General features: G+C 41.1%; 1 protein-coding gene across 1 annotated transcript in view; it reads right to left on the bottom strand.

The window, feature by feature from the left end:
• DCHS2 (dachsous cadherin-related 2) overlaps positions 1-18,927 on the bottom strand; it is a 178,625-nt gene that overhangs the window by 77,779 nt on the left and 81,919 nt on the right. The window contains exon 2 of the mRNA XM_037058360.1: positions 11,023-11,214. Coding sequence (XP_036914255.1) covers positions 11,023-11,214 — 192 coding nt within the window. The remainder of the gene's footprint in view (positions 1-11,022; positions 11,215-18,927) is intronic.

The following is an 18,927-nucleotide window of genomic DNA, read 5'->3' as shown; positions in this document are numbered from 1 at the left end:
GACAAATGAGAAGGGATTACAAATGCATCTCTCCTGAACACTAGGATATGGAATAACCGACAAAGATCCTAGAACAGACCTTTGAAACACATAAAACTTAAAGATGAGCTCCTTGAAGATGAGCTTGTGTGTAACATCATGATATCTATGCTTTGGCACTTATTCTTAAATATAAATGATATTGCACTTAAGCATGTATGAGGCAGTAATTTCAGACTAGAGGCCAAAGGTATTAAAAAAGTTTTCCTGATATCCAAAGAGAACAAAAATTCACCTTTATCTCCAGAGCAATTTTAACTGGTAAGGAGAAGGGGTAAGGAAGTATTGGTGGAGGATGCAATTTTAGAAATGGTCATTGGTGAAAGCCTCACTAAGAAGGTACCATTTGAATTAAAGACTGACTGATATGGGGGGCTAGACTTCAATGATATGGATTGGAAAAGCATAACAGAAGAAAAGAGCAAGTGCAAAGGCCCTGAGGCAGAAGTGTGGCAGTGTTTGTCCCAGGCCTGCTCCGGGAACTGAAAGGCAGGGACAGACTGCGGAGGTCCTTTCTGACAGTCTCTGAAAGGACCAAGGCTTTGACCTGTCAGGAGGTTTTTAAAAGAGAAGGTGCTTGATTTGACCTTAATTTTCACTGCTACTCTAGCTGCAGTATTCAAAACAAGCTGGAGGCCAGCAAGGCTGGAAGGAGGGCAATCAGTCAGGGGCTGTTTGGAATCATCAGTGGCAGCACTGAAGGGAATCCTAAATACTTGGGGCCAAATTTACTTCGGAATTCTGAGTCGTTCAAGTTTTAGAAAAGCAATAGTGAGAAGTAGATCTGATACCGTTTATTTTCTGTTGCCTCCATCTCAAAACAAGGAGAAGCAGAGACAATACAACAGAAGAAAATAATCCTCTGTAATTTTTACTTTTCCAGAGTAAAAACACATGTTCCTACTTTAAGGCACCATTTTCCATTTGTATCTGGTACACTGTGATACTTTCATCTTTGACAAAAATCCTTGGTAACTCACACAGCCTGGGTTTTCTCACTCACTTATCCTCCCCCCTTCCCTTGCTCTCTCTCACCCTTAAATTTTGTTTCTTTTTTTCTGCTGTGGCAGGGAGGCACAGAGGAGGAAAAAGAAAGACAGTGGGGAGGCAGTTTTGACAGGAGCGGAAGGGAGGTCCACTGCTGTGCAGGATGACATTGAGGACGAGTCTGGAAGTGGCTCTCATGCTCTGAGTTTCCATATACCTCAGACTTTGGGGACTAAAATAAAGTAAGAATTACATCTTTAGAAAGTATGATTTTCCTTGTTCTCAGCTCAATACAGTGCCAGGGCCGTGCCAGCGATGAAGTAAAACAGGAGAAAGAAAAATAAAGGAAGTTCCATATAGCCTGTACGCATAAAATGCAGATTGGCTCTGTATCTTCAGCAAACCTGAAGGTCCGGGTGGTCCCCAGGTCAGGTGGAGTAATGGGGACCGAAGGCTGATTGTAAGCAGATAGAAAATACTGCATACTGTCAAACAGAGACCCCGCTGTTTCCCCAAACGATCTTCCTTCCTGCTGTGACTTCCTGTTACCTTCCCTTTCCCCTTCCTTTTCTATTTCTGCTCAAGTTCAAGATGTCCCTTAGGTCTGAGGAGGGGCTGAGACAACAGGTAATAGTAGTAATGAGAATGTGGGGAAGATGTAAAAAGATGAGGAAATATTCACTCAAGATCTTTGAGAACAAAGATGTTAATTCCTAGGCTCTCCATGAAGATCCTAAGTCAGGCAACATTACCAGAACCAGGCAGCATATTAGATGGACAAAGTGAGAAGTGTATTGTCACAGAACAATGAATCTTTCTGCAGTATTAGTCCTAGTCTTCCTTTCTTATGTCTTCAACTTCTAGCTGCTGAATTTATCAAATAAGATAAATTTTTTGTCATAGTAACTACTTGTGAATGTTTTAAGTGTACTTTACATACAGTTTCTCCTTCAATTGTTGTAATCTCCATTTTTCAGACTTTTATGGTGTCCCCCATTTAACAGATGAGAAAACCAAAGCAGAGAGAAGCTAAGGATTTGCCCAAGATAAACAAGTCTGTAAATAGCAGATCTGCAGGTGTGTCCCCAAAGACCCTGGTGACTTCTTTTAGATTAGATTTCTTCAAGGTTTGCTATGGTACCAATTCTACTTTTCGTGCAAGGCTTGTTTACAGACTATACGAGGGGTAATGTCAACCACAGACTCAGCCTTAGGGATAAAGGAAGACAGAGTCCCTGTTTACAAGGACTTGCAATGGGGGAGACTGACGCTGTACAGCCAGGTGGGTGGCCCAGTGGAACAGTCTGAAGCCAAATGGTCTGGGTCTGCTGTCTGGCAGACAGCCCACATGTGCCCACATCTGGGGCCCCAGCCTCAAGAAAGTCAGGGAGTCCCTGACTCTGAGTGGCCTCTTCTGTCAAGCAGGGCTACCTGCTAACCTTGCAGGCTTATTGCTGGAAGAAGTGACATAACACGTATGAAAGCATTTATAGTGGTTAATCACCATCAATTATAAGATTTTATAGACTCCTTATCCTAAATACTTGGGGCCAGGTAGATCTGTCTTGGAATTCTGAATTATTCAGATTTTATAAAGGTAATATTGTGCATATGCCTGGTCTGAAGTTTCATCCCATAATCAAGCACTTGCTACTCTGCAGCAATTTAAAAAATCATGACAACAGTGTGGCTATGGCCATAGGGAAGGGGGTGGGGACCAGGTGGAGGCAGGCAAAGGAGAGGAACCTGGGGGCGTCTGTGATAGTGTCAACAATAGAAAGAGAGAGAAAATAAAATGACAAAATAAAAACCATGGATAGCCTCCTGTCAGTTCAAGTCAGGTTTCTCATCAAATGAGTTTTTAAAACTTTCCCAAGTGAGCTCTTCGGGGTTTCAGAACTGCAGAGAGAGGATGCAAATCTTTATCATTCAGAAGCTGCCCTGAGCTATGAGCAGTGAATGGTGGGAACCTCAGTGCGGAGGGGATTCTTGAGTTAGGTCCTCAAAGGCAGTAGGACTGTAGATCTGTAGGTGGCGTGCAGTTCCCGAGTGTGGAGGAGCCCTTTTTCATGCGGACCCTGCAGGGTGGCTGTGATTGGGTAGCGAGGAGGACTAGCTGTGGTCCCTTCCGGCAAGGTTCAGTGGCACCCTCAGAAGTTCTCCAAATCAGAAGTGTGGCAGAAAATCGTAGATGCTGGTTTGATGAGTCATAGCCAAGTAGTGAAGAAACTAAGAAAAGTCAGAATTCAGTCCAGTTTACAGGTAGGTAACAAAATCTCAAAGGTGTCAGCTTATTAACTACACCTCAATAAAGCTGTAAAAAGGTAAAAAATGAGTGTGCCCTTTTACTCAGTAAGTTCGCTTCTAGAGAGCTATCTGCTTTACACACAAACCCTGCAGCACAAGCTCGACAGCCAGCTTTTGTCATGAAAACATATAATGGCGAAGGGCAAAGTCAATTTACTTCCTATTCTGCTGGTGTGACACAGCCTGGCCCAGAGCCTGGGATGCTCAGATAGAGACAAAATGCCTTTATCTCAGACACATGTTTCAGCTGCAGAATTCAAGACATCATGAAAAATAGAAATAGAATGTTAATAAATGTACATACCAGAAAAAGAGACATTTGCGTGATGAGAATAAATGGAAAAAGGAAACAGGAATTTATATATAAATATGGAATAATTAAATTATAGAGCTTTATCATGAAAGCCCATTTGATTTCCAATGTAATCCAATTATTTGTTTCTATTGCATAACTTTATAGCACCCTCATGGCTTCTACAGATGAGATAAATAACGGCTAAAGCAGCAGCAAAAATAGGTTACTTCAGAAGTGATACCAGTAAAATAGAAGTGATTGAATTTTTAAAAATATTGACAGTCATCCCAAGATTAAGTAGGAAAAACCCCCCAAAACATCTAGGTATAAGAAAAAAATTATTCTATGGACAAATAAGTACCTTAGTAACACCAGCAAATGAGCTCACAGCAATTTTCTTCCAAAGCACATTCAAGACATGTATTAGAAAGAGAAAGGGTAAAGGAAAAATCACAAACTGTCAAGGTAATTCTGTAAAGTTAAAGGTCTTTCGTCTAAGTGTAGTTTATTGTCTTAAATATATCCATTATGGCCTAGAATCCAACATCTTGAACCTAAAATATCTTGTCTGAGTTCATTTATTCCTCTGATCCAGTCTAGACCACTAGTTAAGGGACAGCCTACCCAGTCCTTGTCAACATTATCAACTATATCTTTGCCAACCTTTTTGACTAGGGACGTATCTTTTTGACTAGATACTGCACAGAACAGTTGTGACAGGTGCAGACTTCACCTTGTAGAAATGTACAGTTCATCATGGAAGAAATATATTAATATTTTGCAGGCAACAGAATAAACACTGCCCGGTGGACAACACACACACGGAGTCTCCTGTCTTGCTCTCATATATCCTGAGGCGAACATGGGAAGCAGTGTTAGGTCCAAACAAAGAGAAAGCAAGGAAGCTGTTAAAAGCCTGTCATTTAGAGGAAGGGGGAAGACTCTTCTAAATATTGTCTTTAAAAATGCATGGCCAGGCATGCCTCCAGGAGAACTTGTTTTCAGGTGGGCTGCATGCGCAGCTCTCTTCTTGGGTCTTCCTGCACTTCTGCGGACTCACGTGATGGGCAAGAAGGAGAAGACGGCCACCTAAGTGGAGAAGAAGGTGTCCAAACATCACGGAAGAAGGAGACTTTGAAGCCCTGATAGCCCATGTCCAGACACCGGATGCTAAAAAGATGCAGACCACAGAAACACTGTGTCCCCACCTTTATCCACGTTGAATGTGTCACTGTCTGCTCATCCTGAGAAAGACGAATTGATCCTCTTTACTACACGGATCTTTAAAGGGTCCTGCATTTGGCAACAGAAACCTGGGAATGAGCCAAATCAACACGGGGGTCGTTAGGTAAAAGTGGGTACTGGATGGTAGCCTGGAAGACAGCTAATTCTTTGGGTAGTTTCCATGAGCGTATGAGGGATTATAGCATTACAATGACATGTATGCCTTTAACCTGGACACGTTCATATGGAGCAAGCTGTCCCTGTGAGCAACTGGCCTTGCACCCAGATTGGGCTGCCAAATGTCCACCACTCATGGGGGAAATAACCATCTATGGAGGCTACTGGAAACAGTTGACAAAGGTGGACAAACCCACTCTGCATTCAGATATGTTCTGACTGAAGTCTGGGGAAAGAAGAGAAGGCAAATGGGCGTGGACTCAGAGGCCTCCCTCTAACATCAGGCATCACAGTGGCAACGGCCCTGAACCATCAGACGCTGCTCCCCAGGGTGTCTGCGGTGGGGAAGAGGGAGAAAGCCTGGAGGACAGCTTCGTTAATGGCCTGTATTCTATGACATCGCAAAGAACTGCTGGTTTGTGGGACAGCTGAGGGGCCCTGGGTCAGAGCAGAGGAAACGTAGGGGAAGCCAAAAGAAGTGGAGCCTGGAGGTGATAACAAACTGGAATGTGGGGAAGCCAGCACCCGGGAGCCCTGGGGATGGTCGAAGTAGTGGCCGCAGAGGGTGTGACGGTGATCACTGCTAAACAAGTGCCCTCTGCCCCAGACGCTGGAAGGAGGAAGATGATTCTGACAAGCCAGTGCCCTCTGATAGAGCCGAGGTCTCACTCCAAGCCTGCACTGGCCATGAAGCACGTTCTACATGAATGGAGGAATGATTGAAGTTGTTTGTCCCAAAGGCAAGACAGAATGGAAGATCACACTGGAGGTGGATCCACACACTCAAGAGCATATGGAGGAGATAAACTTGGGAAAGGGTGGGCATGAGATACAGGGTATGAAAGCAGGAGATGAATGTGAGAGATGATGACAGCAGAGGGGCAAGTGGGGAAGAGGGCGAAGGGAAGAGCTCATTGGTGGTGTCTGAGGAAGAGTCTGAGGACTGTCTGCCCAGGACTGAGCAGAATTGAGTGAAGCTTGTATGGAATTGCATGGGGTTTGACACAAAGAAGAAAAAAGTGCTGCCCTGGCTGGTGTAGCTCAGTGGATTGAGCTTGGGCCTTCAAACCACATGATCGCGGTTCGATTCCCAGTCAGGGCACATGCCTGGGTTGCAGGCCAGTTCCCAGCAGGGGACTCACAAGAGGCAACCATACATTGATATTTCTCTCCTTCCCTTCCTCTCTAAAGATAAATAAGTAAAATCTTTTTTAAAAAGTGCTGAAAGTTACCTGCTATGCCAAAAACTTTCTTTGATGATTTAAGGTGCTATCTTGGGACAACAGTTAAATTGAACGGTGAATTCCCTTAGTTTCACTGGGTGCTACTTCCAAGAATTTGGAGTGAGACAAGGTAGCTACAGGGATCTTCCTTCGTGTGGCCTTAAGTCGACCAGGAGAGCCAGTGAACCCTCTGCCCTCCTCTTCAAGGGGACTCTGCACCAGAGCGGCATATTCTCAGTGCACTCTATTTGCTGTATTCTGACACTTTGACATTTAGGACCTTGCTGATCCAGGATTCAGTGAGCATGCTTCTCAAAAGTAAACCAACCAATCAAAAGCCCACACCCTGACCGTGTCCTTTCTTGGCCTTCCGCACTCCAGGCCACCATGAGTCTGCCCTAATCACTCTAAGGCCAGGTACCAGATAACGAGAGGCAGCCCCACTGCCCCAGGAGTCCACCAAACCTATTTAAACTGGCCAATCATAAGCCTGCGTATTCTACCTCTCCCCTTCCTTCCCTCGGAAACCACAATAAAGACCCTTGCCTGAAGTTCCTCCTCTCTCCCTCTGCCTCCCGATCCCACTGTTTCCCATGTGCACACACACAACAAACTGTTCCTACAATGGTAATTATCTCCTCACCCACACTGAAATAACAATAAAACCTACACTAAACCAGGCAGGGTGCAGACCAGCTGCCATCTGTCCCTGGGCTGGGCTTAGGATGAATCACCCAAACAAGAGGATGAAACCTGGAATATGAAGTACCCACAGGAAGGATGTCTTTGGTCCAATAATCTAGAATACATTTTGCTTTGTTAGAGGATTTTTCTATGAAACAAGAGGTTTTTACAAAAGAATATTCTGATTCACATACATCATTGTCCGTTCAGGCTGCTGTAACTAAATACCGCAGACTGGGAGCTTTACACACAACAGAAATTTGTTTCTCACAGTTCTGAAGGTTAGAAGTCCAAGATTGAGGTGTCAGCATGGCCAGGTTCTGGTGAAGACCCAGAGACTGCCAACTTCTGGCTGTGCCCTCGGATGATGGAAGAGCTAAGGAGCTCTCCAGGGGCCTCTCTTACTAGAGCAGCAATACCATTCATGAGGGCTCCACCCTCAGGACCTTCCAAAGGCCCCACCTCCTAATATCATCAACTTCTACATTTGGAGGATCACAAACTTTCAGACCACAGCAATCATCACTTTGAAGATCGTTTCTTCTTTGATTTCTAAAAACTACCAAAGCTGCTACACAGCCTGTAAACACGTTCTTAGCTATCTTGAAAAGAAAATAGCTTTTGGCTGGGAGGAAAAATGCATTCTTTTTGTTCAAGCTGGGAAAGCTTTGTGGAAGAGTGACCTGGTTAAAGATGCACTTGAATATTGCCATAGACACTGGTAAGCTGAGAGGAAAGGAAGGAATTTCCAGAGTAAGTGTGGAGAGTGGGTTCGACATGGAAACAGAAAAAAGTAAGCAAGAAGGTTTAAATTAAATATCTGGATTGGTATCCTTTATTCCACTGAAAATGCTCCTAATTAATGCCCTACGTTTTGGCAGTAAATTTTTTTCTGGCATCAAACAATCTTATTTCTGTTAAGATAATTTATATATATACTTTTACAAAATCATCTGAAACCAACTAATTAGAAACAGATGTTTGACTCCTGCAGTATTGGATTTAAACTGGTTATGCAATTCTGAGATGGCCTTTTACAATTGCTTTAAAATCTACTAAGGATATATTTCTGAAGCCCTGGATAAATATTTGCATGTGCATATATTGAGCTTTAAATAATCGCACAGACTTCAATGAATTTAAGCTCCTCTGTTTATTCCTATTTTTGCTTCCCACATGTTCTTACATAGAAAAAAGTATTCCTGGGCTCTCATAATCAGGGGTTGGTAAAATCTAATCAAATACTTCACAGTAATTCTACTGAGTATAGTAATAGATCATAGTAATTTTACTGAATATCTTCATTTGAGTTTCTACAGTTTACTTATAATAAGTATATTTACACTCATTTTTTGTCCCATCAACTCATGCCATAAGTAGGTAGATTCTCCTGTTAACTTCAAAAGAGAAAGCTTAACCAGAAAGGTGTTAGCAGTGCCCATGTACATGAAGGAGTGGTTAGTAAGCAGATCAAAAAGAAATGAAGAAAGTCTTCAAAAGAGACTAACTGAAAATAAAAAGTGCAAAACAATGTGTATCTCTGCTATAATGGAATGGAAATTGGACAAGCTGTTTCTAAAATGTACTTGGAAATGTAAATGGTCAGGAGTAGCCAAGGTAATCTTGAAAATGAAGAGCAAAGTTGAAAGAATACATGTATCATAACCTATTATAAAGCTAAAAAAATTAAAAGGGTATGGAGATAGTACAAAGCTGACACATAAATCAAAAATAGGGTGTCTAAAAATAGACACACACATATACAGTCACATAATTCATGATAAAAGTGATACTTCTGTGCTGCGAGGAAAGAATGATCGTTTCAGCAAATGGTGCTGTGTCAACTGAATATCCACATGCAGAAAAATAAGCTTTCCTCCTGCTAGATTAAAAAAGTAAGTGCAAAAGGTAAAACAATACAGTTTTTGGAAGAAATCTTAAGAGAATACCTTCATGCCCCTAAGGTAAGCAAGTACTTTTTGAAAGGACAGTTGTAGGGAGTGGTGCGGGGGAAATGGAGACAACTTCTTGAACAACAATAAAAAAATAGAAATAAAAAGGACAATTGTAAAGGGAAAAAGTACTAATTGTAAAGGGTAAAAATTGATGAACTGAGCTTTATTAGAATTAAGGACTTCTGTTGCTCAAGAGACACCAATAAAGGAATGAAAAGGCAAGCCAGAGAATGGGAGAAGGCATAAGTAATAAATATATCCAAGAAAGAACTTGAACACCAAAAATACAAAGAATTCATACAAATCAACAAGAAAAGAAGCTAACAGTACAATAGAAAGTGGGTAAAGTATTGAATAGACACTTCACAAAATGAGATAAACAAATAGCCAAATGAACATATGAAAAGTGCTCAGTTCATTAGTCTTCAAGGTAATGCAAAGTAAACCCCCAATGTGCTGTACCGCTACACAAGTAGCAGAATTGCTATAATTAAAAAGACATTAAATACCAAATGTTGGGGGACAATGCAGAGCACATGAAAGTCTCATACTTCACTGGGGGGAGTATAAATTGGTGCAACCATTTTGAAAAGTGTTTGGTTTTCTTATAAACTAGCAATTCCACTCCTAAATATACGCTCACTATAAATGTTTACATTTGTTCACCAAATTGCAATGTATGAGATAGGTAGTAGAAGCACTACTTGCAATAAAGATGGATACATTCAATTATAGATTAAATATTATTGTGAATTCACAGGAAAAAAATGCTCCAAACCAGTGAGGATGAGTGAACTATTGATATACACAACAGAATAAATGATTCATACAAATGATGTTGGACAAAAGCAGCAATAAAAACATATACTATATAAATCTATTCACTGAAAGTTTAAAAATAGGCAGGCAATGTTTGGTGTTCAAAGTCAATAGTGCTTTTTCTTAAAGGGTGACAGGGTAGAAGCCGTAGTCATAGCAAGAAGCCAAGAGAGGGGCTTCTAGGGTACTAGTAACGTTTCTTCAACTGCTCTCGTGCATGTATTTACCCAAGAAGCTGTATTTGTCATTTGTCCACTTTTCTGCATGTTTTTTAAATGTCAGTTTAAAAGTTTGGGAAAAAAAGATGTAAGAGCCAATTTCAAGGGGCCTTCACTGATCTAAGATGGGTCAATAGGTACATCAGAAAGGAGATGTTCAGCAACATATGAAACAGATTGAATATGCTAAAAATCCAAGAATTTAAACATATTTGATCTGTTTCATATGTTGCTGAAGAAGATGAAGGGATGAAGGAAATGAAGGGATGAAGGAAAACATCATCAGCACTCTTTGGACAGGGCAAATGTACCAACCCATTATTGCAAAAACTGATAAAGAGAAATAATCAAGTATAACTTGCCTTTCCTGTATGAATCATGTAGCGAGGTGATCAAGTAGTTAATGAGAGAATATTGTTCTTAGTTGAACATCCCACACCATAAATGCAAAAGGAATAATAAAATTCAAAATCACCATATCATTACCCATAATGAAATAATGGTATGTGTCTGCTGATGCAATAAGAAGCACATGGCATCACCTAAATGAACCTAAAACTAACCAGGTCTCTGGCTCTAAATGCCAGTTTATAGGAAATACAATTTTTAAAAAAACATACTAAACAAATCCCAAGGATGTAACCAGCCACATTCAGAATGTAGAACATTTACAGTGCAAATGACCTGATTTCTTCCAAAAATAAGTATCTTACAAGGAAATAAGAGGGATGGGAGCTGACTACCAGATTGAAACTTAAAGAAGATAAATGATGAAATCAATCTGTGAACTTATTTGGATCTTGATTCAAACAAGCAGACTATTCAAAGACACCTTTAAATAATCCAGAAATTTTTAAATGGATGAATATTAGATATTAATTAATGTTAATTTTTTATAGTTATGTTTTTTAAAATCATGATTTATGGATGAGATAACATGATGGATGGTATTTGCTTCAAAATTCTCCAGCCAAAAAGAAATAGAGGTAATGATTAATGAAACAATATTAGCCACTGACAATCATTGGTACTCTCTAAAGTATACCCAGTGGTTCACTTTTGAGTCTGTTCAAAATTTCATATGTAAGACTTACCCCGTCGTTAGCTTTCACCAAGAGATCATAGGTGGCTGGATCCCTTTCCCTGTCGGTATCTTGAGAAACACAGATTCGCCCATCATGCGGATCAATCTGGAAGGCTTGAGGAGCTTCATAGCTCTGGAACCCATCATAAAGAGAATACTCAACCAAGCCGTAGACGCCTGCGTCCGCGTCGGAGGCCTTTACCTATGAGACAGGAGGTTGACCGTGAGGAAAGAGGAATGCTAGCAGCCCTCGTCAGTTGATCATGAATTACCGTCATGACTTGCACAACCAAGTAACTAACCCCCACAGCTTTTCACAGAGTGTAGGTTTTGGTTTTGTTTCTCTCTCCTCTTAACCTTCTGTGACAACGTCCCCTCACTTTGTGAGTTCTCCTTTTCATTTAGTCTCCTCTACCCATTCCTATACTTTCACAGGACCTCTGAAAGTGTGAGTTCCTTGGGGCTCAGCCCTTGGTCCTTTTGCTTCCTTATTCCTCTCACTGTATCTGAGTAATTTCATCTAATCTCAAGGGCTTAAAATCATCCCCATGCTAACAACTTGACAATATATCTGTGGATTCCCTTTCACACTGAAATCCTTTAAGTGATGGGTTCAAAACCCACCCCCACCCTTTCAGAACAGCAAGGGAAGAGCAGATAAACCAAGGTCATGGGTAGCACAATTACTAGTAATCAAATCCAATGGACAGAATTCACCCTGGAGTATGCGGCTTGAGTTTTCCAAGCCAGGTTCCTTGCAGGAGTAACACCCCCATAGGGGCCCCACAGAGCCTGCAGACGGAGTCCTACACAGAGACCTCACAGACCAGGGAATGCACAGGGATGAGACCCAGCCCATGCTCTGCTCACAGAAACACACACACTGACATGGAGCAATAACTCACTGACCAGAGGAAAGGGCATGTTTCCCTTTGCCCATAAATACCTTTTATGTTGGCAGTGGGCATGTGCGTGGTGGAAAAGATGAAGGAACTGGAATTATGAAAGGCATTTAAACTTATTTACACTAACTATAAGAGTATTTAGTGAGAAATACAATAGGCTATATGGAACTTAAAATATTTTTGAGCTCAAAGGCTTTGAAATCCAATTAATAGCTAGCATTGAAATAGTACTTACAATGAAAGAAGATCTTTAAGGGAAGCTCAACTGAGAGAGAGAAAGAGAGAGAGAGAGAGGGAAGGAAGGAAGGAAGGAAGGAAGGGAGGGAGGGAGGAAGGAAGGAAGAAGGGAAGAAAAGAAGAAAAAGGCAGACAACTACATGTTATGGAACAGGTACTATCCTAATTGCTTAATACATATTACATATAACTTGTATCAACCTCCACTTTACAGATAAGAAAAGTAAGGCCTAGAGGGCTTAAGTAGCTTGCCAAAGATCACATAGCTAATAAGTGTTAAAAGTGGCATTCAGATCCAGGCAGTTGGACAGCAGAGGACAAGCTATTAACGATCATATTTTCTTTTTTTTTTTTTTTCTTTTTTTTTTTTAAATATTTTATTTATTTATCTTTTAGAGGGGAAGGGGAGGAGAGAGGAAGAGAAACATCAATGTATGGTTGCTTCTCGTGCATCCCCTGCTGGGAACTGGCCCCTGCCGGGAACTGGCCCGCAACCCAGACATGTGCCCTGACTGGGAATCGAACCACGATCGTCTGGTTCGCAGACGATCATATTTTCTTACCACCCAAGTCCTACCCCTTGTCAGTTCACCCTTCATTTATTGAAGAAAAAAAACCCCTCCCAAACCTCCTGAACTTCCTCTAGTGCAGAACTTGTTAGATTGTGTGCAACACCATTCCAAGTAACTGTTTACTTAATGTGCACGTGGCTTTCTCCATAGAACAGCACTAGCACAAGGAAAATCAACTGGCAGTAACACCGGTGCTCTTGAGTCTTAGCTGAACCTTCTATTCCATGGGCCAAATCCCAACTGGTTTCCCCAAAAGTAGAGAAATAGATACAGTGATACCAATTGGTAATGAAAGAGAATTAAGCAGATAGTTCAGAGTCCAACATCCCCCTAATAGGCATCTTATAAAAAGAGAACAGAGAAGAGGGAAAAAAAAGCAGTTATTTCTCTGATTCATAGGACCTGTACTGCTGAGGCCCGAAAGTCGTCATGGTAGTGGAAGAGAGAGTGGAGGAGGCATTCTTGTTCTGAACTTCCTCACCCCAGCAGTTAAGTTCAGTTCCTATTCACTGCACAGAACTAGTTACATGGCCCTACCCTAACTGGGAGAGAGACTGGGAAAGTGAAGGATGGCAGAGATGTTTGGCGAATACAGTCTTTTCCACAAATGCCTCTAGGTCTTCATCTGAAGACAAGCGCGTAAAATAATGTAGATTTCTAAGTAGCCTCTACTATGCAGTGAAATTTAAGCAAGTGGAAAGCCATACCCACTCAAGGCTTCCCAGTGGGTTCCTACCTGGGCAGCCCTACAGGTGTTTTGGAGGGAGGCACAATAGAAAGCAATCACTTACCTACATTAATAGTATTTCTACTGTAGTCAAATTAACTCTGGTTGTTAAAAAACCGATCTAATAACCATCTACACACTGTATATGCAGGAGCTATACCCTAATTATTATGTTTCCCAAATGAAACCCCATCCATCCCAGTCACAAGTTCAACAACCAAAGTTCTCAACAGGCAGCACCCTTCATTCCGTTCCACATTGACCATATTACTGGAGTGGGACTTTGGGGGCTATTGTGTAGTACAGCCCAGGGGTTCTCAGTCAGGGGCAATTTTGCTTCATGAGGACATTTGGCAATGTCTGGAGACATATTTGATTGTCACAGCTGGGGAGAGGGGGCGGATGGCATCCAGCGGGTTGAACCAGAGCTGTTGTTAAACATCTTATAAAGCACTAGGCAAAACTCCACAAGGAACCATTCTCTGGCCCAAGTATAAACAGTTCTGGGGTTGAGAACCCTGCACCTGATGAAACTCTTAACAATTGGCAATATTACCTTCCTCTTTTTCCCTAAATTTTTCAACTAATGACACAGTCTTTTAAATTTATCTTCACTCTCATCTATCATGTTCCCTGGCAAAATTTCATCCTGTGCAACTAGCTAACATGTTTGTGAGTTATTCTTCTCATCAGATGGGCTGAACCAGGAAACCCACAAACTTCCCCACTACAAAGGACTAAATTCCAAGTACATTTGGTCTATTCCATTCTGGCAGCTGTTAATGATTTAGTAGCCTCAAGTTCCCAAAGACACCAAATATATCTTCTAAAACCATATGGTATTCTCAGTAACTTTGGCTTGATTGGAAGATAAGTACGATGACCTTTGAGTTCTAAAACTCATTCTCAGCCTTTAACAGCGCATATTGACATGTTATTTAGCTTACGTAAAACAAGTCTCCTTATTTACACTTTTTTCTCATCTGGACTTTTGGTAAAGCAAAATATAAGGAATGAAAAGTGGGACAAGGGGACTGATTTCAATTTAGGTTAACAGTTCAGATTCTGAGTTTCAGAATCATAAAGTAAGAATGCATTTTTCTCGGTTTGTAGTCATCTCCCTAAAACTATTGGCCTAATATTCCAGAACAACATAGTCTACCAACTAATATTTGGTATTGAATGCCCTTAATTAATCTGGCCTCTTTATGAGGTCTATAATTCCCTATACCCATTGACTGATACATAAAATGTTGGCAATTTAAATAAATTTAAATTTAAATAAATTCTATTGAAAGTAGAAATGGCTTTGCCAAACCTTCAAGAGGAAATCCTGATTAATAAATGGCCTTGGTGTGCCCTTTCTCCTGAGATAGCTGCTTAAATCAGAGAATCAGAGAAGCATCTGACCAGAGTCTATTCTCACAACCTTATGGGGCTGAGTGAGGGATCCACAGATCTCCGGAGGTTTTTATCCTTGAATCTACTCAGAGGCACACTCCAGCACTCTCAGTGGTACCCCTGTGCGCTTCTCGCTCCCATGCACCTCTTATAGATGGAGATGAACCTGATGATTTTACTTTAAAATGAATCTGACTCATAACTGCTCTCCCTTAGCCTGATCTTTCACAAATTCAATGGAGACACCATAAAAGTGCAAAATATTAATAGGATATAAATACCTCCCTGATTCCATTATTAGCTTCCTGAAATGTAAAGAATGTTTAGCAGTATCTTTTTTTAATTTTTAAATATTTTTAAAAGATTTTATTTATTTATCTTTAGAGGGGAAGGGAAGGAGAGAAGGGAGAAATATCAATGTATGGTTGCCTCTCGTGAGTCCCCTGCTGGGAACTGGCCTGCAACCCAGGCATTTACCCTGCTGGGAATTGAATCTCAATCGTGTGGTTCACAGACCGGCGCTCAATCCACTGAGCTACACCAGCCAGGGCTGTTTGCCACTTTCTTAAGTGTTAAAGGAAAGATACTCCTTTTATCCCTGGGTAAGGGTTCCTCCACACGCAGGTGTCAGGGGGACAGGGGGTATAAGGAGAACACTGGCACCAGAAAGCATGTTTGCATGTTCCATGGTGGAGTGAATTGATTTGCATTTCCCTCACCAGAACAGCTTCCCCCAACCCCATTTAGGAAAGTCTTCTCTCCAACAACTGGGCAGCTCTGCTGGTGGTCACTTACCCAGCCAATCACATCAGCACCCCAAATCCGAAAGTTAACTCAAAGTCATAGGATGATATATTGTCAATCATATCATTTAATTCAGTGACATTTACAGAAAAGCCAGAGAGCCCAATTAAAAAAAAAAAAGAGCAAAACACCAAAAATATCCTAGAGAAAAGTAACTGCATTTTAGATAAAATTTAAAATGAAGTAACTCACTTTAATGTTTTTCTTACTATAATTTCCAAAATTATGTGCTGTACCCATGAGCATATAACAATTTGTCTGAAAAAACAAAGTTATTGACACAACAAACCCACACATAGAACTTCAAACAGAAAGCAGGAAAAAAAAAAGGAAAAGAAATCACAAAATGACTTTTTACATTTGAAGTACTCAGCCAATCGCTGGTCTTGCAGTTAAAACAGGATAAAAATGTTCCGGTGACAGTTGGATTCAGCACTGAGTCCACACAGGATGGTCCCCATATGCTCTCTGAACACAGTGTGGGCAACTTCACCAGCGACCTCTTACCAAGTCTAATAATCAAGACCCGGTTCTTCTGTTCCATCCTGTTCAGCCACTCCTAACACAGTTCATCGTCTCCTTCTCACTGGAACACTTCCACGCCACACACCGCTCTCTGACCTTCCTCCCTCCTCTATAGCTAAGTTTCCTTTACTGGCTGTGCTCTCTTCCCAGCCTCGCAGCACTCCAGCGCCCTAGGGCTCAGTCTTTGGACCACCCCTCTTTCCAAAGCACACATACTGCCCGTAGTGGACACTGCCCACTAGGGACAACTCTAATAAATTTGACTCCCCTTTATCTTAACCATCAGAACATTCCTTCAGAGCATCCTCATCCTCGTCTGCCTGACGTAGTCTACAATCCTCGTGCTCTTGCTGCATTGTTGGGGGGCCATAGTTTCTTTTATTCTCCCCAAAGTCTCTTTTTAATGGTTTATCATTAACAGCACTGGTAACAAGAGTAAAATTCTCTTAGTTCTGGTTCTTCTCATCGCCTTGCATGTACCGTTCCCCTCTGTTTTATTACACCTTCACAAGCAGTATTGCGGTGTGAACTCCTGTATTTGCTCAACACAACCATCGTTTTCAAATACTTTGTGCCACTCTAACACCAAACTATAGTAACAGGAAAGAAAACTCATATTTAAAACACAAATCGATCTTCAACTGAATGTTTCCATAGTATTCTTACAGTTATCTAGAAACACAAAGAATTACATCATCAGGAACAGTTTGTGTACCCAAAATTGAACTTGTATTACACAAGCTTTATGATTACCAGAGATATTCACAATGTCTAATGCCATAAATCCCTGAATGACAAAAATTCACAAGAGGATCTTTGCTGAATATTTCCTCTACGGTTTTATTTTTCTGAAGTTCGGATGTAAATTCTTTGGCCAGTGAGAACCTCATGTAAGACTTGGCAGAACAAACAGGGAGTATAAAAGCTGACATCCCATTCCTGTTATTTCTTCCTACCTCAAGGGTTTCACAGTGAGATTTATTTTCAAACATACCTGATACGCACAAACACCAGTCCTTTCAAACTGCCGAGGAAACATCTCCTTTTCTCTCTCTGGATTCCCCGTTTCGGTGATCTCATCCAGGCTCACAATTTTCAATGTCTCCAGTATTAGGGCAAGCCCAATTTTGTTTCTCCAGCGTGAACCCTTTTCCTGTGCTCCACACTCACGTATGAAAGACTTCCACAACTTTCCCACTAGACACAGTTCATGGGCACCTCACATGAAACGTCCAAATATATATTTCAATTTCTTCCAACCCACTGCCCCAAGTTACTTCTCTCTCAGCCTTTTCCAATCACATGGCACCTCCATCTATCTTGTGACTCAAGTAAAAAAACCTAGTTACCCTTCCAACTCATTTTCCTAACTGTGAGAAAAAAAACACACCCAGCAACATAGTTATAGACTTTGTCCTTTAGCTTAAAAGTGGAAGTTGTAAATGATGCTGAGAGATCAAGTGAGATAAGTACAACTCATTAAACATAAAAATACTTAACTTCAAAAATAATTACATGAGCTCTGATTCAATGTTTTTCATTATTGTTTATATTATTTTTACTATTTAGATCGGGAAAGATGAAAATGCTTTTCACATTCAGTAAATGTCGAAGACATTCTCATTTTCCAGTAAAAAATTTGGAACAATACAGAAGGTCCATCAAAGTGGAGTCCTTTCATTTAAAACTGCACAACAGAACAGTACGCATTTGCTGAAAAGAATAGAGCAGATGCATGTGTGCACATACAGAAAAATAAACAGAATACATTGTTAAAAACAAAAGTTGTAAAAATGTACAGGTCCAGTAAGATCCCACTTTTGAATTTAACATATATATGCTGCAATGATCCTATTTCTGCCGAATCTAGAGCCTCACGGACAAAGGGAAGAGCATGGCTTTTCTAGTGATCCCGGAGACACACGGGCTCCATCAGCATGAACTAGGACCACTGTCAGCCCCCATCGTGAGAGATGTCTGAACCGGCCTTGGGCCGTGCACAGCTGTGCGGATCTGATGGAAGCCTTCTGCCTCAACCTCCACTTCAGGACTAGAACCATCCCTACTCCTGAAGCAAAAAGGATGGATCAGAGAATTTCTGGGGCTGGGTTTGCAAGAGAAGATAACGTGCTGAAGAAGAAGAGGACAAGTTAAAAGACTGATGGACTGAGGCAAATGCCTCTCTAAGAGAAGGGTCACTTGCAAATGGGAACAAAAGCCCAGACCAGACAACAGGGCAAATGGGCAGTGAGGCTGGGGGCCCCACACCTGACTTCTCAACCCTCTTGAAACCATATGTGTCATGTGGCATGAAAAATCTCAAACAGAAAGGTGACTTTGCAACGGTAGTTACAAAATAGTCACACCTCTATAGGGCTATATTCAATAATATTGCAATAACCATGTGTGAGACCAGAGGAGTACCTGAAATATGTACATCTGAAACTAATTAAGTAGAGCACAAAATACATTTACTTAATATCATTGTACAGAAATGGACATTATAAACATAACAGCTGTATGACTGATATTTGGGCAAGGAATGCAAATTTAGGAGGTATTTTTATGCAAGAAGAGACCACTTGAAACATGCTGCTAAAATAAATTAAAAGCAAAGCATGCCTTACAAGTTAGAATCTCTACAGATTGACTCAAGTCCCATTCAGACAGCTGTTCAACTCACTTCACAATGTTCTGAGTTAACACCTGGGCTTGAAAGCTTTCGTTTGGGGGGAAAATATTTG

Source organism: Sturnira hondurensis, unplaced genomic scaffold (genome assembly GCF_014824575.4).
Source record: "Sturnira hondurensis isolate 20B ecotype Veracruz unplaced genomic scaffold, ASM1482457v3 Scaffold0010128, whole genome shotgun sequence".
Classification (NCBI taxonomy): Eukaryota; Metazoa; Chordata; class Mammalia; order Chiroptera; family Phyllostomidae; genus Sturnira; species Sturnira hondurensis.
Note: the sequence above shows the minus strand (reverse complement) of the source record. Positions and strands in the feature narration are given on the sequence as shown.